The sequence below is a fragment of the Scyliorhinus torazame genome, chromosome 7 (assembly GCF_047496885.1).
Source record: "Scyliorhinus torazame isolate Kashiwa2021f chromosome 7, sScyTor2.1, whole genome shotgun sequence".
In the NCBI taxonomy this organism is placed as follows: Eukaryota; Metazoa; Chordata; class Chondrichthyes; order Carcharhiniformes; family Scyliorhinidae; genus Scyliorhinus; species Scyliorhinus torazame.
Genome location: NC_092713.1, coordinates 13,283,091 through 13,308,378, shown reverse-complemented (window position 1 = coordinate 13,308,378; position 25,288 = coordinate 13,283,091). Strand labels below are relative to the sequence as shown.

At 48.7% G+C, this 25,288-nt stretch overlaps 1 protein-coding gene across 1 annotated transcript in view; it reads left to right on the top strand.

The window, feature by feature from the left end:
• The window catches only part of LOC140427251 (di-N-acetylchitobiase-like), a 53,901-nt gene extending 30,194 nt beyond the window's left edge, over positions 1-23,707 (top strand). Inside the window, exons 4-7 of the mRNA XM_072512850.1 lie at positions 2,288-2,459; positions 2,538-2,635; positions 12,398-12,559; positions 23,367-23,707. Coding sequence (XP_072368951.1) covers positions 2,288-2,459; positions 2,538-2,635; positions 12,398-12,559; positions 23,367-23,570 — 636 coding nt within the window. The 3' untranslated portion in view covers positions 23,571-23,707. The remainder of the gene's footprint in view (positions 1-2,287; positions 2,460-2,537; positions 2,636-12,397; positions 12,560-23,366) is intronic.
• The last annotated feature ends 1,581 nt before the right edge of the window (positions 23,708-25,288 follow it).

Sequence of the window (25,288 nt, the reverse complement as noted above, 5' to 3'; positions counted from 1 at the left end):
GCAGTGTGGGGGTGAGGGCGGTGTGGGGGTGAGTGTGGTGTGGGGGTGAGGGTGGTGTGGGGGTGAGGGTGATGTGGGGGTGAGTTGGTGTGGGGGTGTGTGCGGTGTGGGGGTGAGTGCGGTGTGGGGGTGAGGGCGGCGTGAGGGTAAGGGCGGTGCGGGAGTGAGGGCGGTGTGTGGGTGAGGGCGGTGTGGGGGTGAGGGCAGTGTGGGGGTGAGGGCAGTGTGGGGGTGAGGGCGGTGTGGGGGTGAGGGTGGTGAGGGGGTGAGGGTGGTGTGGGGGTGAGGGTTGTGTGGGGGTGAGTTGGTGTGGGGGTGAGTGCGGTGTGGGGGTGAGTGCGGTGTGGGGGTGAGGGCGGCGTGAGGGTAAGGGCGGTGTGGGAGTGAGGGCGGTGTGTGGGTGAGGGCGGTGTGGGGGTGAGGGTGGTGTGGGGGTGAGGGCGGTGTGGGGTGAAGGCGGTGTGGGGGTGTGGGCGGTGTGGGGGGAGGGTGGTGTGGGGGTGAGGGTGGTGTGGGGGTGAGGGCGGTGTGGGGGTGAGGGCGGTGTGGGGGGGAGGGTGGGTGGGGGTGAGGGCGGTGTAGGGTGAGGGTGGTGTGGAGGTGAGAGTGGTGAGGGTGAGGATAGTGTGGGGGTGAGGGTAGTGAGAGTGAGGGAGGTGTGGGGGTAAGGGTGAGGGTGGGGATGGTGTGGGTGGTGAGGGTGGTGTGGGGGTGAGGGTGGGGTGGGGATGGTGTGGGTGGTGAGGGTGGTGTGGGGGTGAGGGTGGGGTGGGGATGGTGTGGGTGGTGATGGTGGTGTGGGGTGAGGGTGGTTTGCGGCTGTGGGTGGTGAGGGGGTGAAGGTGGTGTGGTGGTGAGGGTGGGGTGGGGATGGTGTGGGTGGTGAGGGTGGTGTGGGGTGAGGGTGGGGGTGAGGGTGGTGTGGGGGTGATGTGGGGGTGAAGATGGTGTGGGGTGTGGGTGGTTTGCGGCTGAGGGTGGTGAGGGGGTGAGGGCGGTGTGGGGATGAAGGCGGTGTGGGGGTGAGGGTGGTGTGGGGGTGAGGGTGGTGTGGGGTTGAGGGTGGTGTGGGGGTGAGGGTGGTAAGGGGGTGAGGGTGGTGTGGGGGTGAGGGTGGTGTCGGGATGAGGGTGGTGTGGGGGTGAGGGTGGTGTGGGGGTGAGTGTGGTGAGGGTGGTGTGGGGGTGAGGGTAGTGTGGGGGGAGGGTGGTGAGGGTGGTGTCGGGGTGAGGGTGGTGTGGGGGTGGGGGTGTGGGGGGGTGTGGGGGGAGGGTGGTGTGGGGGTAGGGTGGTGTGGGGGTGAGGGTGTTGTGGGGGTGAAGATGTTGTGGGGGTGATGTGGGGGTGAGGGTGGTGTGGGGTGAGGGTGGTTTGCGGCTGAGGGTGGTGTGGGGGTGAGGGTGGTGTGGGGATGGTGTGGGTGGTGAGGGGTGAGGGTGGTGTGCGGCTGAGGGTGGTGTGGGGGTGGGGAAGAGAGTGACACTTGAGTCGCAGGGAACTGCAAACCACGGGGTCTCCTGTGGCGACGGGTGGACTGGGGGTGGTGGTGAGCAGAGGCAGAAAACGCACAATGTTGGACATTTTCATGATGCATTCAGCCCAGGGGGTGGTTTCAGGAGCCAGGGCACCCAGCCCTGGTGGGAGCGAGGGGTTACAGGTGTGTGGGGTGGGGGTTGGTGCCTGCCGCTCAGTGCTCCTACTCACCCTGGTCGGCCTGAGGAGGTTGCGCAGTTTCTCACGACACTGCTGGTCGGCTCGTGTTGCTCGGAGTGTCGCCCGGCTCTCCTACACGGCACCTAGCAGGGTCGCAACCTCAGCACCCGTAAAACGGGATGTCGCTCTCTTTGCTGCCATCCTGTTGGCTGGTGTGTGTGGGGAGTGAAGTGTGTATGTGCGGCTGCAGCTTGTTGGCCTCCTGAGTGTCAATCACGAGTCCAGTGAATCCTGCGCCGTTTCCAATTGGAACTGATTGCGTTCCACGTGGTGCCCATGTTAGCACCTTAACAGTTGTTGAATCGTTCCAGAAGCGGCGCCAATTTGCCGCCATGGAAATCCACGCATCCTGCCCCGGCATCAACATTTCGTCTCAGGAACGGAGAATTCCGCCAACTATGTTTTTCCAAGTTTATTGTGCTCTGGTCTATACAGCCATGAACACTGTACAATCTCTCCCCTGTCACTGTCACAGCTCCCACCAACTAACTGCTTACAAAATACATTTGTCTACTTGGACTTCCAAAATAACGTGTGAGATAAAATTAACTCCCTGTTCCTCTTTCCTCCTCAGGTCTCTTTAGATGTTCCGTGGTCTCCTCATTGTATTGATGGCAATTGCTTTCAATATCTGGAAATTTCAAATCACTGCGACTTTTTATTTGTGATTTCCTTTGATATATGGAGTCAAAAATGGGATGATTGCTTTGCAAAACCACAATCTCCCTATCACAAAGCGTACACAGGTATGTATGAGATGACTTCCTGGATAAGAGTCGACCGGCTCAAGATCAATATTAACCAAAATATTTGTGTCCATTTAGGCCTCTCTAGATATATCAATATGGGTGTTGATTCCAAAAAGCTCATATTGGGGGTTTCGTGGTACGGCAGTGACTATCATTGCAAACGTTTCATTGAGGTAAGGAAAAATGTGCAGTTTGAATGGCACAAGAAATGGACATGAAATTAATTAATCTAAAACCCATCCTTCGGATGCATTAATTGTCGAATCAAATTGCATTGTGATACGGCCCAATATTTTTGCATTTGCTGGCTTGCTAGTCATATGTTCTTTCAATAATTGCACCATTTTACAATAAGATTTTAATATCTCTTCTTCATTTTGCTCATTTCTGTTTAAATCTAGTGATTTGCTCTCTGGATTTACCTTTGCCATCCTATTTAAACTTTTAATTGCATTGAGACTTTCCCTTAACTGCATTCACCTCGAGACTGTAAATCTTAAGCTTTGTAAGTCTTTTCGGGTCATCGAGTCATCGAGCTCTACACCACAGAAAAGGCCCTTCGACCCATTGCATCGGCGCCAGTTAAAAATAACCACCTAACTGTTTTAATACTGCAAAGGCTGTGGGTCCTGATAATATTCTGGCAATCGTACTGACGATTTGTGCTCCAGAACTTGTCGCACCCCTAGCCAAGCTGTTCCAGTACAGCTACAACACTGGCATCTACCCGGCAATGTGGAATATTGCCCAGGTGTGGCCTATACGCAAGAATCAGGACAAATCCAACCCAGCCAATTACTGCCCGATCAGTCTACTCTCCATCATCAGCTAAGTGATGGAAGGAGTCATCAACAGTGCTATCAAGCGGCACTTACTCAGCAATAACCTGCTCACGGACGCTCAGTTTGGGTTCCGCCAGGGTCACTCAGCTCCTGACCTCATTACAGCCTTGGTTCAAACATGGACAAAAGAGCTGAATGCCAGAGGTGAGGTGAGAGTGACTGCCCTCGACATCAAGGCAGCGTTTGACCGAGTGTGGCATCAAGGAGCCCGAGCTAAACTGGGGTCAATGGGAATCAGGGGGAAAATTCTCTGCTGCTTGGAGTCATACCCGGCACAAAGGAAGATGGTTATGGTGGTTGGAGGTTAATCATCTCGGCTCCAGGAAAACACTGCAGAGGTTCCTTAGGTTAGCGTCCTAGGCCCAACCATCTTCAGCTGCTTCATCAGTGGCCTGTCTTCCATCATAAGGTCAGAAGTGGGGATGTTTGTGGATAACTGCACAATGTTCAACATCATTCGTGACTCCTCAGATAATGAAGCAGTCCATGTCCAAATGCAGCAAGACCTGGACAATATCCAGGCTTGGGCTGACAAGTGGCAAGTTACATTCACACCACACAAGTGTTAGGCAATGACCATCTCCTACAAGAGAGTATCTAACCATCGCCCCTTGACGTTAAATGGCATTACCATCGCTGAATCCCCACAATCAATATCCTTGGGTTACCATTGATCAGAAACTTGACTGGACTAGCCACATTAATACTGTGGCTACCAGGGCAGGTCAAAGGCTAGGAATCTTACGGCGAGTAACTCACCTCCTGACTCCCCAAAACCTGTCAAACCATCTACAAGGCACAAGTCAGGAGTGTAATGGAGTACTCTCCACTTAGCTGGATGTGTGAAGCTCCAAAAACACTCAAGAAGCTCAACACCATCCAGGACAAAGCAACCCCGCTTGATTGCTCCCCCTTCCACAAACATTCAAACCCTCCACCACCGACGAACAGTAGCAGCCGTGTGTACCACTTACAAGATGCACTGCAGTAACTCATCAAGGTTCCTTAGACAACACCTTCCAAACCCTCTACTATCTAGAAGGACATGTTACCCGGGGACCCCACCACCTGGATGTTCCCCTCCCAGTCACTCACCACCCTGACTCGGAAATATATCGCCGTTCCTTTGCTGTCACCTGGAACTCCCTCTCTAACAGCACAGTGGGTGTACCTACACCTGAAGGACTGCAGCGGTTCAAGAAGGCAGCATACCACCACCTTCTGAAGGACAACTAGGGATGGGCAATGAATGCCGGCCTAACCAGCGACGCCCACATCCCGCAAATGAATTTTAAAAAAACAGAAAATTTAAAAAATAATCCCTTGTTCCAGCACTTGGCCTTGTCTGCCCTGGCATCGCAAGTGCACATGTAAATACTTCTTCAATGTCCTGAGGGTCTCTGCCTCCACCACCCTGTCAGGCAGCGAGTTCCAGACTCCCACCACCCTCTGGGTAAAAAGGTTTTTCTCGCACTCCCTCTAACCCTCCTGCCCCTTACCTTAAATCTATGTCTCCTGGTCATTGATTCCTCTACCAAGGGGAAACATTTCTTCCTGTCACCTCTATCTATGCCCCTCATAATTTTAATACCTCTCAATCATGTCCCCCCCCCCCCTCAGTCTCCTCTGCTCCAAGGAAAACAACCTCAGTCTATCCAATCTCTCTTCATGACTAAAACCCTCCAGCCCAGGCAACATCACGGTAAATCCCCTCTGCACCCTTTCCAGTGCTATCATATCCCTCCTGTAATGTGGATTCCAGAACTGCTCACACTACTCTAGCTGAGACTTAACCAACGTTTTATACAGTTCCCGCATAAGCTTCCTGCTCGTATTCTCTACACCTTGGCTGATAAAGGCAAGTATACCAGGGGCTGGATTCTCCGTCCCCTCGTTTTCTGGTGCAGCGTGCCCCCGCCAGCAGCGTGCCCCCGCCAGCAGCGGGCTCCGCCTGGCAGCCGGCCAATGGGGTTTCCCATTGTGGGCACTCCCACGCCGGCAGGAAATCCGCGGGAGTGAGTGCGCTGCGGCGAAACAGAGGATCCCCCGAAGAGTAATCCGGCCCCATATGTTTTCTTAACCATTGTATCTACCTGCCCTGTAGGCCACCAAGGCCCCTCTGACTCTCGGTGCTTCCCAGGGTCCTGCCGTTTATCCTGTACTCCCTTGCCTTGTTTGCCCTGCCCAAGTGCATCATCTCACAATTATCCGGATTGAATTCCATTTGCCACTGATCAGCCCATCTGACCAGCCCGTCTACATCCTCCTGTAATCTAAGGCAATCCTCCCCACGATTACCACCCCACCAATTTAAGTATCACCTGCCAACTCACTAATCGACCCTCCTACATTCATGTCTAAATCATTTATAATAAATCAGGTCTGAACACTAATCCCTGCGGATTCACTGGGCACAGGCTTCCATCAACCCCTTGACCATCACCCTCTGCTTCCTGCCACTCAGCCAATTCTGGATCCAATTTGCCAAATTTCCTGGGATCCCATGGGCTCTTAACGTCTCTATCAGTCTCCCATGTGGGACCTTATCTAAAGCCCTGCTGATGTCCAAGTGGACAATGTCAAATACATTGTCCTCATCTATACACCTGGTCACATCTTCGAAAAATTCAATCAAGTTGTTCAGACATGACTTCCCCTTACCAAAACCACGCTGACTGTTCTTGATTAATCCTGGCCTCTCCAAATGCAGATTAATTCTGTCTCTCGGGATTGCTTCCAATAGTTTCCCCACCATTGGGGTTAGACTGACTGGCCTGTAGTTCTGGTTTATCCCTTCCTCCCTTCCTCCAATGGTATCACATTGGCGATCCTCCAGTCCCCTGGCACCTCTCCCGTGCCAGAGATGAATTGAAAATTATGGCCAGCACCCCTGCTATTTCCTCCCTTGCCTCCTTCAGCAACCTGGGATACATTTCATCTGGCCCTGGAGATTTGTCTACTTTTAAACTTGCCAGACCACTCTGAATCTGCTCTAAGTTAATTTCTTTAATTTTATCACAGCCCTTCTCCCTGATTTCTATCCCAGACTGCTTTCATTAGTGAACAGCAGCATAAAATATTAATTTAGAACCATACCTATGTCCTCCAGCTCCACACACACATTATGTGGTCCTTAATGGGCCCGACTCTTTCACCAGTAATCATTTTACCCTGAATGTAAAACACATTAGGATTGTCCTTTATTTTAACAGCCAGTATCCTTTCATGTCCCCTTTATGCTCTCCTAATTTCCTATTTAAGTTTCCACTAGCACATTCTATACTCCTCTCGGGCATCTGCTGTTTTGAACCCTCAATATTTGTCATAAGACTCCCTTTTTCTCCTTATCAAATGCTATACATCCCTCAATATCCAGGGTTCACTGGATATGTTGGTCCCAACATTTTTCTTGATTGGAACATGTTGGGCTAGATTCTCTGTCGGCAGATCCTTCCTTTCGCCGGCAGTGCACTCACGCCTATGGATTTCCCGAAGGAGTGGGGGTGCCCACAATGGGAAACCCCATTGGCCAACTGCCAGGACGGAGGATCCCGCCTCAGGCAGGGGTGCGCCGCACCAAAAAATGGGTGAGGTGGGACCAAGATCCTGCCCTTTGGCCCTGTACTGTCCCTATTTTCTTCTTGAATGCGTCCTACTGTTCTGTCACAGATTTAACAACAAGTGTCTGCTCCCAGTCCACTCTGACCAAATCATATCTGATCTTATTAAAATTGGCCTTACCCCAGTTTAGAACTTTGATCTCAGGCCCATCCTTGTCTTTTTCCATAACAATCTTGAATCTAACTGAGTTATGATTGCTGTCTACAAAATGCTCCCCTGCTGATGCTTCAACCACTTTCCCAACTTCAATGCCTAAAATTAAGTTCAGGACCGCCCCTTCTCTTGCAGGATCTTCTACGTAATGGCTCAGAAGGGTCACCTGGATGCATTTTAAGAATTCCACTCCCACTAAACCTTTCACAATATGACTACCCCAGTTAATGTTGGGGCAGTTAAAATCCCCCACTGTCACTACACTATTACTTTTACACTTCTCTAACATTTACCTACATATCTGTTCCTCTATTTATCTCGGGTGTTCGGGGCCAATTGAACACTCCCAGCAATGTGGTTGCTCCTTTTTGGCTTTTAAGTTCTACCCATATGGCTTAATTTGTAGAACCTTCTAAGATGTCATCCCTCATTACTGCTGTAACTGATTCCCTGATCAAAATTGCTACACCCTCTCCTCTTTTACCTACTTCCCTGTCTCACCTGCAGATCCTATATTCTGGAATATTGAGCTGCCAATCCTGCCCCTCTCAACCATGTCTCAGTGACAGAAATGACCTCACACCCCCATGTTTTAATTTGTGCCCTCAACTCATCTGCCTTGTTCATCAGACTCCTTGCATTAAAATAAATACCATCCAATCTTGCCAAGCTCCCTTGTGAATTAACTAGCCGAGTAATTCTGTGCCTCCCTGATTCACTTGATGTCTGTTCTAATTTTGGCTGTGCATCTAACCCTGCTGAACCTTCTCTCAGTATCCCACCCCTCTGCCAAGTTTGTTTAAACCCTCTGCAACAGCACTAGCAAACCTCGCTGCCTTCCCTTACTCTGCCTGGTGGGCACCCATGCCATTTCTGCCTGTTCAGTCCTCACCTGCGGTGTGACCACCTCATGGAATGAGATATCCACAACCTGCTCAGCATTGTAGATACTCCACAGTGAATGCACCCTCAGCTCCAGCACCAAAATGCTATTAGCCGGTAGCTGCGGTTGGACACACTTCCTGCACACATGGTCACCAGGGATAACAAAGTTTCCATGATTTGTCACATAGCACAGGATGTGCATGTCACAGGTGCGAGCTCTCCTGTCATCACTACCCGAAAGCTCCTTGTTTACTCCTTTTCAACCAAAAATTATGCTTATATAAAAATGCTATTAACATCCCTCCCTTACAGTAACTTTATTTCCATTGCCCTACTTTATTTACTTATTTTACTTTATTATAATGACCCTGACTTTCACTTATTTGTGTTGTTTCTCAGTTAATCGCTATGTCCAAAAAAAAACATTTAAAAAATCATCACTGCTTCACTGTGAAACTCACTGCGAGGTCAATGAGAACTGGAATACGATCTTCGCGTCTATGAAGCTCCGCTGTGTTCCACTCCTGCCTGGGCTGAGACAATGCTCTACACTCAGTCTTTTTAGCTTCACCTTCTCCAAGTTTCGCCTTCTCCCAATTTCACCAAACTCCCTGGGCGAAATTCTCCGACCCCCCCCGCCGGGTTGGAGAATCGCCGGGGGCTGGCGTGAATCCCGCCCCCGCCGGTTGCCGAAGTCTCCGGCACCGGAGATTCGGCGGGGGCGGGAATCGCGCCGGTTGGCGGGCCCCCCCGCGCGATTCTCTGGCCCGGATGGGCCGAAGTCCCGACGCTAAAATGCCTGTCCCGCCAGCGTAAATTAAACCACCTACCTTACCGGCGGGACAAGGCGGCGCAGGCGGGCTCCGGGGTCCTGGGGGGGGGGCGATCTGGCCCCGGGGGGTGCCCCCACGGTGGCCTGGCCCGCGATCGGGGCCCACCGATCCGCGGGCGGGCCTGTGCCATGGGGGCACTCTTTCCCTTCCGCCTTCGCCACAGTCTCCACCATGGCGGAGGCAGAAGACACTCCCTCCACTGCGCATGCGTGGGAAACTGTCAGCGGCCGCTGACGCTCCCGCGCATGCACCGCCCGGAGATGTAATTTCCGTGCCAGCTGGCGGGGCACCAAAGGCATTTTCCGCCAGCTGGCGGGGCGGAAATTTGTCCGGCGCCGGCCTAGCCCCTCAAGGTTGGGGCTCAGCCCCCAAAGATGCGGAGCATTCCGCACCTTTGGGGTGGAGCGATGCCCGTCTGATTTGCGCCGTTTTGGGCGCCAGTCGGCGGACATAGCGCCGTTTCCAGAGAATTTCGCCCCCTGTGTTCAACCAAATCCAAAAGCCCTCTCGCTCAGCCAAGCAGCACTCACTGCACAGCAGGAGCAGCAGTGAGGTGGCCTCCCTTTTATGGCCTCAAAAACAACGCTTTGGAAACTGAATTAAATCAGCTGCCCAGGTAACCAGCTGCAGTTGAGTGTGACTCAGCTGACTCCTATTGCAGGAAATTAAGCCCTGAAATTAAGTTTAATTACTACTTACCTCTTACTACTTACCCCTTGATCTCCATGATTTCACCCAACTCCAAGCAGCACTCACAGTTTAGCCAAGCCGTGCTGACAGTACTCATTGTGAGCTTTTCTCAAGGCTCATTCTCTTTACGCATAGAATCAAAGAAACATAGGAAATGGAGTTGGTCATTCAGACTCTCAAGACTGTTCCATCATTTCAGTTAGAGTTTTGGCAATCTACTTGATAATATTGAACTTGAAGAGTCAGAGAATCACAGAATTGACAGTGCAGAAGGAGGCCATTTGGCCCATCGAGTCTGCACCGGCCCTTGGAAAGAGCACCCTCCTTAAGCCCGTGCCTCCACCCTATCCCCGTAACTCTGTACCCCTACCTAAACCTTTGTTCACTAACGGGCAGGTTTGTATGGCCAATCCACCTAACCTCGTTGGACTGTGGAAGGAAATCAGAGCACCCGGAGGAAACCCACGCAAACATGGGAAGAAAGTGCAAACTCCACATAGACAGTCACCTGAGGCTGGAATTGAACTCGGGACTCTGGAGCTGTGAGGCAGCAGTGCTAACCACTGCACCACCGTGATGCCCCAAGAATGTTGAATTTTACAACTTGCTCTCAACCAGTCAAATACAAAAATGCCAAATTTTAAACAATCGCTATCATTTATATATGCTATAGAAGAAAGGGGTGCTAATTGGTTGGTAAATCAATTTTGATTGGCTGAAAAAGTGGCATACAGAATGCAATGGGGATCTATAGGCTCTCAAGCTTCCAGCTAATTCAACATGGTGCAACGTGTCCCTATGTCATTTGTAGCAAACGCAACTGAGCCACATTATGTGCTTGGCCGATATCTTAAATGGGTTGTTAATTTAGCTATTAGCACACAGGATTGTTCAGCAAGTGCTGCACAATCATGGCATGCCATCTAACTGTAGGTGTTTCACTTTGGATTTCGCAAAAGCAGAGCTAGGTGAGTAAGATTTGTTCTCGGTCCATCATGAATAACAAAGGAATGTGCTGTTTGATTTGAGCAGCCAGATGACAGGGTACACGGCCGATTTATCTGACACTATGCCAGGAATGGAATCCGTACACAGGGCGGAATTTTCCGCCCAAACCGCCGTGTGTTTCGCAGCAGCGGAGGCGGCGTGTCATTGGCCAAGGGTGGGGTCTTCTGGTCCCACCATTGTCAATGAGGTTTCCCCTTGAATGCACCCCTCGTGGCGAGGGAACCGACCCCGGAGGTGCGGCACGGCGTGACCTGAAGATCCTGCCGATGTGAATGTCCCGGAAATTGTCTCCACGGAGTTTATTAATTGTGTGGGAGGCATAATTTCCTTTCAGACTAAAGGCAACATCTAGTTAGTGGGAATTGGCATTTGCATGACCACTACATTGTAGCATCATGAAATGTTGCAAATTGTGAAGCTACTTTGCCTTTGCAGGGTAATTGGAAGTAGACTGGGCACATTTTGGGTTTTAAAGTCGGGAATTGTTGGACCATTTCCACATTTGCATAATGTGCAGCAAACAATGATTTGACCAGGATCGCTTCAATGTGCTTTATTTCTGTGTCAAGCTTACAAAGTGAAAAAATGGCAGTATTTACAGGATTGTTGATCAGACCAAAGTTACAGATTTTGAACTAACACACACTTGCAAAACCCACAGCAAATTGTCCGCAGTTAGATGTAATTCTGTGGTTGAGCATCACTTGCTGAACAATCCTGAAAGCGCCAATAGCTTTTTAAAATTTATTTACGGGATGGGCATATTAAGGGTTAGGCCAGCATTTATTATCCATCCCTAATTGCCCTCCAGAAAGTGGTGTTGAGTTGCCCTCTTGAACCGCTGCAGTCCCTGAGCATACCACAGTGCTGTGCAGAAGGGAATTCCAGGATATTGACCCAGTGACAGCGAAGGGACGGTGATATGTTTCCAAGTCAGGATGATGAGTGACTTGGAGTGGAACTTTCAAGTAGTGATGTTCCAAGCCCTTGTCCTTCTAGATGGTAGTGGTTGTGGGTTTGGAAGGTGCTGCCTAAGGAGTCTTGGTGAGTTCCTGCAGTGCATCTTGTGGATGGTACACACGGTTGCCACCGTTTGTCAGTGGTGGAGAGATTGAATATTTGTGGAAATGATAGCAATCAAGTGGGCTGCTTTTTCCTGGATGGTGTTGAGCTTCTTGAGTGTTGTTTGAACAGTACAAATCCAGGCAAGTGGAGAATATTCCATCACACTCCTGACTTGTGCCTTGCAGATGGTGGACAGGCTTTGTGGGGTCAGGAGGTGAGTTACTCGCCGCAGGATCCCTAGCCTTTGATCTACTCTGGTGGCCACAATATTTATATGGCTGGCCCGGTTCTGTTTCTGCTTAATAGTAACCCCCAAGATGTTGATAGTTGATAGTTACCCAAACAGCCAATGTAACAATAACTGTCAAATTCATAATGTGACTCATTTATTCTTACTGGAAGGTACATACGCTTGTACACAGGCACTAATTCTCTGCAAATAAAAGGGATAATAGATTCAAACAATGTAACTTTGTTGAATTACCCCAGACCTTGGGGAGCCTATAGTACCCAGTTGTTTTGTCCATGGCAATGCGCTAGCCAATAAGAGTTGACTTGCCAAGCAATCGGAACACTTTTTCCCTGTGGCAGAAATTGTTGCAATTCTTTGAAATTTGCTGTTCTTGTGTTTGTCCTGTTGAATGCAAGATGAAAAACTTCTGCAACATGTCTCTCTTTTCAACAATACCACACTTAGCTTGAAACTTCGCATTGAGCATTGGACCGTCATCGCCCCTCATTCACGTGGAGATTACTCAAACCACTCCTACATCTTTTGAAGTTCACGGAGTAACTACATTCACAAGTATAATTTTCTCATCCTTGATGTATTTTACAGCCTGGTAGATGTGAAACGACAGAGTCTCCTTTCAGAGGGGGCCGTTGCAGTTATCATGTGGTGCAGCCGATTGCATACAAAGAGGTCATGGAGCAGCTGCCCAAATCATTTACCGGCAGATACTGGGATGATAATTACAAAGCCCCATTTTATGTTTACAAGGTAAGACTATCAGGTCAAAGACGCAATAAAGATCTGTGCAGTATAACATTCGTTCCGGTGTTTCATGATTCAGGATTCGCTGTGAACCAGTTTTAGCGATGTTCAGAATGTCCAGTTTGTACAATGGAAAATGTGTGTTGTTGGAGAATTGACAAGGAAATGGGAATTGGGAAGCAGAAAAGCAAACCAAGTTCAATTTTAAAAATTATGCATAACCAGTTGCGGTGAAACTTTAAAAAATAATAATACTCTTTATTGTCACAAGTAGGCTCACATTAACACTGTAATGAAGTTACTGTGAACATCCCCTAGTCGCCACACTCCGGCGCCTGTTCGGGTACACTGAGGAAGAATTCCGAATGTCCAAATTCACCGGGACTTGTGGGAGGAAACCGGAGCACCCGGAGGAAACCCACGCAGACACGGGGAGAACGTGCAGACTCCACACAGACAGTGACCCAAGCAGGGAATCGAACCTGGGACCCTGGTGCTGTGAAGCAACAGTGCTAACCACTGTGCTACCTTAACTGAGGTCCCCTCTGTCCTCTCAGGTGGTAATAAAAGTTCCCAGAACATTATTTTGATTAAGAGCAGAATTGTTCTCCCTGGTGTTCTGGGCAATATTTATCTTTTGACCATCTTCACTGGAATATTTTCTGGTCATTAGCATTTTGCTGTTTCTGGAAGCTTGCTATGTTCAAATTGCCTGCGTTATTTCCAAAATTCCAACAGTAACTACACTTCAAAACACTTGATTGGCCGTACAGCCTTTGGCATGTCTTCAGGTTGTGAAATGTGATCTAGAATTTCAAATACTTTCTTTCGAAACTTCACATATCTCGTCATTATTTAATCTTAGATTTCAGAGAAAACAGAGGCAGCTTAATATGAAAATGTCACTGTTTGAACGTGTGCCTTGTGTTCATACATTGCTCAGAATATAGGTTAATTACTTGGTACTGCTGTTACGAAAGATGGACTGTGAATTTCCTTGCAATTTCTCCTGCTTCACAATGGTCCATTTTGAACTGTGACACGGAAACCCCAGTTTGTTTGTGTAAATGGAGTTTCAGCTGATGGAAAGTCCTGAAGAAATTGTCAGCGGCGGCCTTAAGTCTCTGTGTTTCGATATTGCATTGCTGATTTCTCATTGCGCATTTCCTCACTGGACATTTCAGTCCAAACAGTCTGCTGCACCGTCCGCACAGCCAAACCATTGTCACCAGAAAGGTGTGTCGAAGTGTGAAGGAATTCCAACGTATATGTTGAAATTCAAATTAAACATGAACCGGGCCGACTGCTTGCACAACTTAGTTCGAATCGAAGGTGAAAATGCTCCTTCGGGATGTCCTCCCAGGGAATCCTGAATTTGAATGCCAAATCCATGCAGGGAATCTGGCTCGTTTTAAAAAGAGAGGGATAGTCCAGCAAGACAAAACTTTGGAAATCTGAAAGGGAGATCTCAAAGCGACAGGTTATGAGGGAGATGTATTCCTGGACTAATAATGCAGAGAATGAGAGTTCGAATCCCACCTAAGGGAGGCCATTCGGCCCGGCTTCTCCATGCCAGCCCCAGGTAACCCAGGTGTCCTTTCTAATCCCACTTTACTGCAACCAGTCCATAGGCCTGTAGATTACAGCACCTAAGGTGCAGATCCAGGTTAGGGTCTCTGCCTCCACCACCAACTCGGGCAGTGAATTCCAGACACGCACCACCCTCTGCGTAAAAACGTTCTTCCTCATGTCCCCTCTACACCTTTTGCCTCTTATCTTGAATCTATATCCTCTGGTTCTAGAATTCTCCACCAAGGGAAACCCATTTGATCCTGTCCACCCCATCTGTTTCCCTCATTATTCTGAACACCTCAATTAACTCACCCCTTAGCCTTCTTTTCCAGCCCTGGCAACATTCTTGTAAAACCTCCTCTGCACTCTCTCCAGAGCAAGAACCTCCTTCCAGTAATGTGGTGACCAGAACTGCACACAATACTCCAGTTGTGGCCTCACCAGTGTCTTAGACAATTCCAACATTATACCTTTACTTTTATATTCTACACCTCTGCCATTCCGTATGCTTTCTTAACAACCTTGTCTACTTGAACTGCTGCCTTTAAGGACCTGTGTCCCTGTACGCCAAGATCTCTCACTTCATCGACCCCTTTAGTATATTCCCATTGATTGTGTACTCCCGATAAATGTTTGACCTCCCTAAATGCATGACCTCACAATTCTCTGTGTTAAATTCCATCTGCCACTTTATCACCCATTCCACCAATCCATCTATATTGTTTTGAAGGTTATAGCTATCCCCTAAACTGTCCACCACACAGCCAATCTTTGTGTTATCTGCAAATTTCCCAATCGTGCTCTCCACGTTCAGTCCACATCATTAATATATAACACAAGAGTCCCAGCACCGAGCCCTGTGGAACACCACTTGAAACAACTTTCCATTTGCAAAGGCAGCCGTCGACCATTACCCTTTGTTTCCTGGCACTAAGCCAACTTTTTATCCAGTTTGCCACATTGCCCTGTATCCCATGAGCGATTCTGAACCTGCACACACCATTCGGGGGCTCAAATTCCGGAGAGAATTGAAAAACGCGATTCTCTCCGGCGTGATTGGAATTTAATATATCCCCCAACATTCACTGGTGGAGCCATGCGGGTCAAACCGTAGGAGCTTGGGAGCCTAATTTTAGAACATTAGCTTGAGGGAGTGTCCATCATTAATGGAATCTAGAAAGTGGGTGGGAGGGGTGTGGTGTCACCACTGTTTGTATATATTACGTATATGAGAAGTAATTCGGTAAGGCTCCTGTACTACAGGTACGGGGGTAGATCCCTGCCTGCTGGCTCCACCCAGTAGGCGGAGTATAAATGTGTGTGCTCACCGAGCTGCAGCCATTTCGGCAGCAGCTGCAGGAGGCCACACATCTCTGTGTAATAAAGCCTCGATTACTCTCTGCTCTCGTCTCGTCGTAATTGATAGCGCGTCAAGGAGGTGAGTACTGAGGGCCAACACTGGGGCGACGGTGAGGGTCCTGGGTGTGGGTATATGAGCAACCAGACTGCAAGGACATAGTGGGGTAGTCAGGAATGAGTTGCATCTCTGCCTTTGACAAGGTGCCACATGGCAGACTGGTACAAAAGGTGAAGTCACACGGGATCAGAGTGAGGTGGTAAGATGGATACAGAACTGGCTCGGTCACAGAAGACAGAGGATATCAGTAGAAGGATGTTTATCTGAATGGAAGGTTGTGACTAGTGGTGTTCCACAGGGTTCTGTGCTGGGGCCTCTGTTGTTTGTAGAATACTTAAACGATTTGGAGGAAAATGTAGCCGGTCTGATTAGTAAGTTCACGGATGACACCGAGATTGGTGGAGTGACAGATAGTGTTGAGGATTGTCAGAGGATAGAGCAGGACATCGATAGGTTGGAGACTTGGGTAGAGAAATGGCAAATGGAGTTGAATGCGGACAAATGTGAGGTAATGCATTTTGGTAGGTCTAACAGAGAGGGGAAATATACCGTAAATGGCAAAACTCAGGAATATAGAAAGTCAGGGAGATCTGGGCGTGCAGGTCCACAGATCTTTGAAAGTGGCAGCACAAGTGGACAAGGTAGTCAAGAAAGCAGGCGGAATGCTTGCCTTCATTGGACGGGGCATCGAGTATAAAAACTGGTAAGTCATGGTGCAGTTGTATAGAACCTTGGTAATGGCCGCACTTGGAATATTGCGCACAATTCTGGTCCCACACTGCCAGAAGGACACTGCTGAGCCCTTGACCAATGACGTACCCCTAGGTCTGACCCCCCCCCCCCCCCCCCCCCCCCCCCCGGGCTGATGGCACTGTAACCCAACCGGCAACCCCCTGTGTGATACGTACCTGCTGCACTACAGGGATGTGGGCCCTGGGTTGACAGTGACAGCAGGCCTGGTCCATGGGATGGAGGATGATAACCCGTTCCGGGATGAGCTCTGCATCATTTGACAAAGTCCGACTCCTGCCCAGGGTAGCACTTCTCACCGTCCACCTGGAGAATCCCTGGATGCGAGCTGCCAATTCCATCGCACGGTCCCATCGAATCCCTGGGGTGGCGGTGCTGGGGACAGTCAGGATGGGGGGGGGGGCAGCACAACCAACCCACAACATCCAGCCATTCCCCCCACCCCCCATCCTGCACCCATCTCTGGCCAGCTCAGACCAGCCCACCCCTCACACCCATAAGACCAAGGTAGGTTGTAACAGTGTGAACAAATGTTTAATAGGAACAAATATATACAGATTTGTGCCCAATCCCCAATCACTATACTGTGCCCTGCACCCGTGCCAACTTAACTGGTATCTAACTTTCTGGCCTTATGGGCTCTTACACTACGTCTAGGTGGATTCCCAGACAGTGCATCAGGAGTGGAGGCGGCCTGCTGTGATTCCCTCCCTGCAACCCGGGTCTCTTCAGCGGGCATCTTATGGGGCGACCAGCCCAGCTGCTGCTCGGGCGTCCCAGGTGGTGTGGTGCCGCCCTGTTCTGCCCGCTGCCCAGCAGATGCACCAGAGATAGGAAGGGAGAGTCCACGGTGCTGCGGTATTCCGGCACCTCCCCTGTGGGAGTCACCGGCACATGTCCTATCAGCTCCTCCTCCTCGGGATGCCCAATGGCCCCCGGGCTACTCCATGGGACGGGGGTGCGAGCGGAGCCATCCCCTGAGGCACCACAGCCACCCAGCACTTCCAGTCCTGGAGGCTCGCTCTTGTCTTCACCCGGGTCTGCTTGCTCGTGGCCATGGAGCACAGGGAGTGGACCATCTCCATCTTGGTCTGCACCGCATCATGCTGCGACTGTGCCACCACATTCTGGGTCTATGCCATGTCAGCCAGTGCCTGGACACTGCCGGCGACATTCTCAGCCATGGCCTGCTGTGACTGGGCCATGCTGAGGAGCGCCGCGGCAACGTCAAGGTGGCTCTGGCACGTGGCAGCCCTGTCCTAGGCCTCGGCCACCGTCTGCACAGAATGCCCAGATCCTGGACATGCTGATCCCTTGCCAAAACCGTTGCCCCCAATGCCTCCACCGCGGACAAAACCTGTGCGGTGTTGGCCTGGGTGGCAGGCATGGCTGGCACCACCCCCTGCTCCTGCACACGGTTGGACTTTACCAAGTGCACCTGCAGGTGCTGGATGCTCGCCGACATCCCCTCAGGTAGTCCCTGGCTCTGGATCCGCATCTCCACTAAAGTGGGGTCTGTCCGCTCCAGAACCATGAAACCCGTCTGCACGACAGTTGGTCCCTGGGGTCGGCCCGCCCTCCAACCGCCTGCCCCCGCGGGAGTTCCTACCTCCACCTGATGTACCGGAGCAGTTGTGTAGTGCGTACCAGAGTTCGCCCCAGGAGCCTTTTGATTAAAGTACCCAACCGAGGCGAGTGTCTCTGGCACTCTGGCATGGTGGAGGTGTTGGAAATGCTGTGACGGGAAATCAGTGTCATCCCCGGACTCGAACTCATGTTTCATGGGTCTGTGGCTTCCGGCTGTGCCCGTGTCCTTGTCGCTGGTGGGCATGGGGGGGGGGGGGGGGTGGGTGGGGGGGGCGGGGGGGGGGAGGGGGCTCTGGCTGGGGTAGGGGGCACCAGTTGGATCTGCCCCATCACCAGCAGGCCTGCAAGACACAAGACAAAATGCATGATTAGACTGTGAGCCAGAGGGGAGTTGGGATGGTGAGGGGTGAGGTTGGTCTGGGGGTAAGGGTGGGGTTGAGGGTGGTGCGGGGTTGAGGGGGAGTGTGGATGGGGGTGAGGGGGAGTGTGGATGGGGGTGAGGGTGGTGGGGGTGAGGGTGAGGGGGAGTATGGGGATGAGGGTGGTGCGGGGGTGAGGGGGTGTGGATGAGGGTGAGGGTGGTGGGGGTGGTGTCAGCGGAACCATAACTAAGCGGCTAAGCGCGGTCTCACTTCCTTGCCCGCTGCTGACCTCCACCCCGGCGACCTCCCTTCCCTCAGAAACGCCAAACAAGTCCAGGACCTGCTGCTCTCCGCAGCTCCGGGGCCCCCCTCCTGTTTGTTCCGGCTCAAGGCAGTTATGGGTGGCCTTCTCCTTGGGGAGGAGGGGGGTGTGAAGCAGAAACCGTCAGTGTTAGACAGTCCGACGCATGCAGCCCAGGGGGTGGGTATCTGGTGGCCTCAATCTCAAGGGCACCTGACCATGGCTGCCGGTATGGGTGCCGGCATGTGGAGCAGGGTGGGGGTTCGGCCGCCCTCCGGGCTGGGTGGGTAGGGTGATGGGTGTGTCGGACGAGGGTTGGTGCCAGGGGCATGCAGTTGTTTTCCTGCACTGCTGACCCGGTCTGGATGGCATTACCGGTGACGCTGACCGGCTCTGCCACCTGCACCCATGCACGGCAAAGAGCGGTGGCTGGCAGCCTCCTTCCCGGGCTGGGGTACAGGGTGGCCAGCCTCGCCTCCATGGCATGCAGGAGGGTGTCCAGCTCGGTGTCAGTGAAGCGTGGAGCTGCTCTCCTTGTTGCCATCTTGTTGGCCGGGATGGCGTGTGTGGGGAGTGAAGTGCGTATATGCGGCTGCAGCTGGTCAGCCTCCTGAGCGTCAATCACATACCCGTGAATCTGCCGCCATTTCGCATTGGAGTCGATTGTGTTCCACGTGGGGCCGGTGCTAGCCCCTTTGACATTCTTTGAATCAGTCCAGGTCCAGCATCAGTTTTGCTGTCGTGTGTGGTGATCTTTGTGAGGGGTTTCCCTATGGAAGGCATAGTGATCACAAAGATACACAAAGCTCTTTTGAAAAACTAAACTAATTTTATTAACACTACCAAAATTGAGTTCAACACTTATTCTGATCGCAAACATACATGTAAGAATTAAACTACACTCACTAACACTATCTCTATCTACTAATTATAACTATTATATCTTAACTAACTCTGCAATACACTATGAATCTTATCTTCTTCAGCTCCAGTCCAATCTCCTCCCCTTAGCTTAAGAGCCAATTAAATTTATAGTACTGACCCTTAGCTCCCTCTAGTGGCGAGGCTTAACATAACATCAACTCTTCACATACTGTACATTTGTATAATGTCACTTCCCCCTTTCTTTGAGAAAAATGTTGTTTACAGCATTACACAGCATGTCAACAACGATAGAACTAATGTTAGATTTACAGATTTAATTTATTTGGAGGTTTCCTATATCTTGGAGGCCTTCTTAATGTTACAACATTGTTATTTGAACTATCTGGTATATTTGACAACATAGCTTTTGGAAAGTAATTTGTAGGAAATATGAGTTGTTGACTCGTGTTAGCTGATTCGGGAATGTAACAGGTTGTTTGAGTTTCAAGAGATCTCTTCTGTTTCCACAAAAAAATCTTTCCAGATTCTGTTCTGATCACGTATGATCCTGGTGTGAGTTCTATGAGTACTTTTGCAATGTCCATCCATTCACCTTCAGGATTATTTATCGTAATACTTCTTTTCCTTATTCTTCAGTTGCTGCAATTCTTTATGCATGACTTGTTCATCTTTGTTTGGAACTATTAGTGTGTACGTAGTACGAATTCTTCATCCCATGAACAGTTGTGCTGAAAAAGCCCCGATGACAATGGTGTAGCCCTGTATGCTAACAGGGCTAAGTCAAAGTCCTTTCTGCCCTCCGTAGATTTTCTGAGAGGCAGCTTCACAATTCCCACCCCTTTCTCAGCTTTCCCGTTTGCCTGCGGGTAGAGTAGGCTAGAAGTTACATGTGTGAAATGACAGTCATTGGCAAATTGTAACCAGTCCAGGTTGCTAAAACACGGTCCATCGTCTGTGACAACAGTAACTGGTATGCCATGTCTGGTGAATACATTTTCCGTTGCCCTGACAATTGAATGCGTTGTTGAGTTGGATAATTTGATAACCTCTGGAAAATTTGAGTAATAAAGTCAATAATTATCAAATAACCACAACCTTAAAAGTAAAGTACGTCCATGGCGACTTTAGTCCATGGTTGAGCAACTAGTTCGCTTTCCACCAAGGGCTGCTTACATTGTCAGTTGGTGCATTTGGCATATCCAACGCTGTTGAATGTAATTGTCTATGTCCCTGTTGATTCCCGGCAAATACATTGAATGCCGTGCTCTTCTTCTACATTTCTCAATGCCTTGATGTCCTTTGTGGATTTGTGTGAGAATGCCTTGTCTAAGACATGATGGAATTACAATGCAGTCCCCTTTCAATAGAACGTTGTCTATTATTGTCAGGTCTTTTCTGATGTTGCGAAAGTTTGCATGTTTCCCTTTAGGCCAGTCAGTACATAGATATTGTACCACTTGCTGAAGTGTCATATCTTGTAGAGTTTCTGCCTTGATTATTTATAGTTTAGCATCTGTGACGGGTAGCATTGCTGCGATGAAGGTGGCTTTTGCTTTAATACTGAGTACAATGTCAACAACTTTGTTGTCCTCGTGCATTGTGGCTCTGGATAACGTATCTGCAAGTACGGAATCGTTTGAAGCAGGGAAATAGTTGGCAGTGTGAATTCTCTGCATCAGGTTTAGCTGGCTGCATGCACCTACTCCAATATGTGAGGATTTTGTGTCATCTACAATTTCAAAATCAAGTGGAATTTAAATGTCACCACTCTGAACTATGAGCGAGCATGAACTTTTTGTTGCTGTTTTATTTCCATTGACGTCTGTTAATCTACAATGAGTCTTTTCATATTTTGGAGGGTTTGCTACTTTGCCCAAATCCGATTCTGTTATCAGATTAGCATGTGTGCCAGTGTCCAATTTAAATTGTACCTCTCATCCATCTATGATCAATGTTTCTATCCAATCTTTATTTCTGTCAGATAGTTGCCTGGTTGGTTTACCAGCAGTATCGTTTCCATTTCTTTTAGTGATTGCTTCTATTATGAAGTTGTCCAGTGAAGTAGGCATAGTGACATCAATCCTTGATTTTAAAATCTTTTCTTCTTCTTCTTCCTTGTTTTGTATAGTGTTGACATTTTTATGCTGTTGAAATACCTTTTTTAATTGATTCTGGTGTGTTGTGTTAAAACTGCATTGTGCCGCAAAATGATTGTGTTTGTTACATGTTGCACACCTTTTACCAAATGCAGGACAGTGTTGCTTTAAGTGGGAGTGTCCACAGCGTGTACGTGTCATCACGTTCGTGAAGTCATGCGTAAACCTCTCGTGCGCATGCGCAAATCAGTCAATTTCGGTTCATGTCCTTTTTCAAAGTGCGCCCGTGCGGACGGATCCTGCACATGCGCAGAATGTCAAATGTCTGTTTCGCAGTTTTTTCTTACCCGCGCCTGTGCAGAACACCTACCTGCTGCAGCACAATTTGTTTTAAACTGCGCCCAACAGGCAATGGCTCTGACCACGTTGCTGAAGTTCGCGCCTTTTTCACGGAATCTGAATTCAGCGTATTCATTGGTGGCTTGCTCACTTGCTTTACACAGGTTGATGGCTTCTTCTGAAGTTAAGTTTTGTTTTCTTAGTAAACGTTCCCGCATTTGCTCTTCATATATGCCAAACACAATTTAGTCACGCAGGATTGATTCAGTAACTGAGGAAAAATTGCAGGATTGCGCTTAGAGCCTCAAATCAGTTAGAAAAGAGTCAAAAGATTCCCCTTTTAGCTGCACCCCTTTTTTAAACATGTATCTCTCATACACCTCATTGACCTGTTTTTTGCAATGAGAGTCAAATTTTTCCATTACTTCCTCATACTTACTTTTAGCTTCATTTTCTGAGAAATCAAATGAGTTAAAGAGTGCAAATGCCTGCGGACCTGCCAGATTTAGTAGGAGAGCTATTTTCCTAGTGCCCGGAGCTGATTCAAGTGCAGAGGCAGAAAGAAACGCTTCAAACTACTGCTTGAAGTTTTTTCCAATTTAAACTTAGTTTACCGGACATCTTGACGTTATCTGGATTTTGCGCTGCATCCATGTTGGTCTCGGTTTTTCTTTGTTCTTTGCAGATTTTCAGATGTATAGCGATGCGCTGATTTATTTTTCTTCTTCTTTCTTACTGCTTGCTTTTCTGGAATACACTCTTGGTACCATGTGGTGATCTTTATGAGGGGTTTTCAGGATGGAAAGTGTAGTGATCACAAAGATACACAAAGCTCTTTTGAAGAACTTAACTAATTTTATTAACACTACTAAATTTGAGTTTGACACTCATTCTGAATAATAATAATAATAATAATCGCTTATTGTCACAAGTATGCTTCAATGAAGTTACTGTGAAAAGCCCCTAGCAAATTTAGCAAATTAGCAAACATACATCTAACAATTAAACTACACTCACTAACACTATCTCTATCTACTAATTATAACTATTATATCTTAACTAACTCTGCAATACGCTATTAATCTTATCTTCAGCTCCAATCTAATCTCCTCCCCTTCGCTTATGAGCCAGTGCAGTTTATAGTACTGTCCCTGAGCTCCCTCTAGTGGCTAGGCTTAACATAACATTAACTCTTCACATGCTGTACATTTGTATGATGTCACATCGTGGATGTCCACGAATCCTGCACCAGTATCAACACTTAGCCTCAGAAACGGAGAATCCAGACGCATCTTTTAAATGGCTTAAGTTCCGTGAGAAATCCCTCCGAGACAGGATTCGCACCATTTTACTCACCATCCCTGACAGCTTGCTATTTTTTTGTCAGGTTGCGATTTATATCTTTAGATCACACTGTGGAAGATATTCAGCATTGTGTCTGGAACGGGCATTGTTGCAAAACTAGTTCCTCTTTGTTTCACTCCCATTTGCTTTTATATGGCAGGAGGAGGCCACGTACCACGAGGTCTGGTATGAAGACCCAGAGAGCCTGTCACTCAAATCAACCATCATGAGGAAATTGAAACTTGGTGGTATAGGTGTCTGGTTTGGAAATAACCTCAATTACAGCGTGAATCCAACGGCAGCAGTGCAAACTGAAGACATGTGGAACTCGCTGTGCTCTCTCAGAAGGAAGTGGAGAGTTTGAGCCAAATAACCGCCACAGAATGTGATGACCCAGCTTTGCAAATAAACCGAGCAAAAAGTGAATTATCTTCCAACTTTCAAACTGAAACTAATGTAGATCTTGACAACAGATTGAATATTTTACCAAATCTATTTAATGGAAAGAAAATGTGATTTGTATGACAAGATCTGGTTAGTTCAGACATTTTTGTAAGTTGTTTATAAAAAGTGCCAAATCCGTGACAACTGTCATATTGATTAATGACAGGCTCGAACTTGTTGTCAGCAAATACTTGCTGTTCAGTGAATTCTCAAATCTGAGGGACTCATGTTTATGCTGTCTGTTTTCTGCACAGCTTCATTCTGGATGAGGATTTTATTTTGCCGTTTGTGACCATTATTAATGTTTCGTTCTTTCCAGTGACATGGTTGAATGAGCCAGTGAATCAGATTGCCCATTTCCTGCTTGTTCTTGAATCACAATATACATGTCAACAATGCAACCGGCTGACATTTTAATCCTTATGAAATATTTTGCATTGTCTATTTCTGTAATGCACTTCGATTTTTTTTCCATGAATTTCACAAAAAAAAATGCTGCTTCCAAAGTCACTCATTTAGGTGTGGATTGTGTAAATATCAAACAATTGTTAAGAATTCCTCTCCCAATCCAATCTTTCCCCCACTGGTTGAGGCCTTTGTTCAGTAAATTGGCCCAGCAGGGAACGTGAGCTGTGGTGCGCCCCGATCAATGACACATCACGGGACACTGTCCCCCTGACAACGTTCAGCAGAGGATTCAGAGAGCTCCATTTGACAGGATCTCATCTCTCCAACATGTCCGCTCCTCAGAGACTGGGACGCCATTTAAAAATAGCGATCTCAGAATGCTGCTGCAGCAGCCCCGCACCATAATCGCTGGCAAGGCCTTCCCCCCTCAGTGTCCACCTTCAGTCCCCCCTCATTCCCCCTCTTAGACCCCGTTTCATCCCCTCAGCCCCTTCACCAAACCCCCCCCCCCCCACATCAGGCCCCACCACTTGGCTGTGCCAACCTGGCACCTTGTCGTCTGGCGGGTGGCAAGGGATTGAGCACTCTTGCTATAAAAGCCCCCAGGGTGCCGAGGGGAGTCCTTAAGGGGGTGGGGGTCGGGGGCTTGTGCTGGACTAGAGAGGCACAGGTCAACCCTCGTTCCTGGGATGGGAATCGTTTGTCCGCTATTCCCATCTGGAGCCTTTAATCCCTTTAATCCCTTTAAACAGTCAGTCAGTACCTAAATATTAGATGCCCCCCACACCTGCTCTTCCGGGGAAGCACTTGAGAGCAACGAGACATCCTATTAAAAAAACTGCATTTAGGAAACCAGCTGTTCCCCTGAGTTAATGGATCCCTGCAGAGCTATATCAATAAACAATCATAACCCCCCTCCTTTTGAAACTGCCTCAATATGTCAGCTTTTAAGAGGTAATGGTGTATGAAATTGAATGTGAATAATGCAGCTCAAAGCTTTTAGCCTTCCAGGCATACAAACAGGCTTCAACACTTTAAAGGGCAATCAAATTGACTGTGAGAAAACCACTTCAAGGGTGTCCACCACATTAAAGGAAATACTTTTACTATCAAATTTGATCTTGGCATTCTGAATGACTGTTTGAAAGTCTTACGGTTATAATTGGGAAGATATTCACTTTATTGTCAGATAAATTTGAGTTTTAAATACTGGATGACCATTTAAAGGGT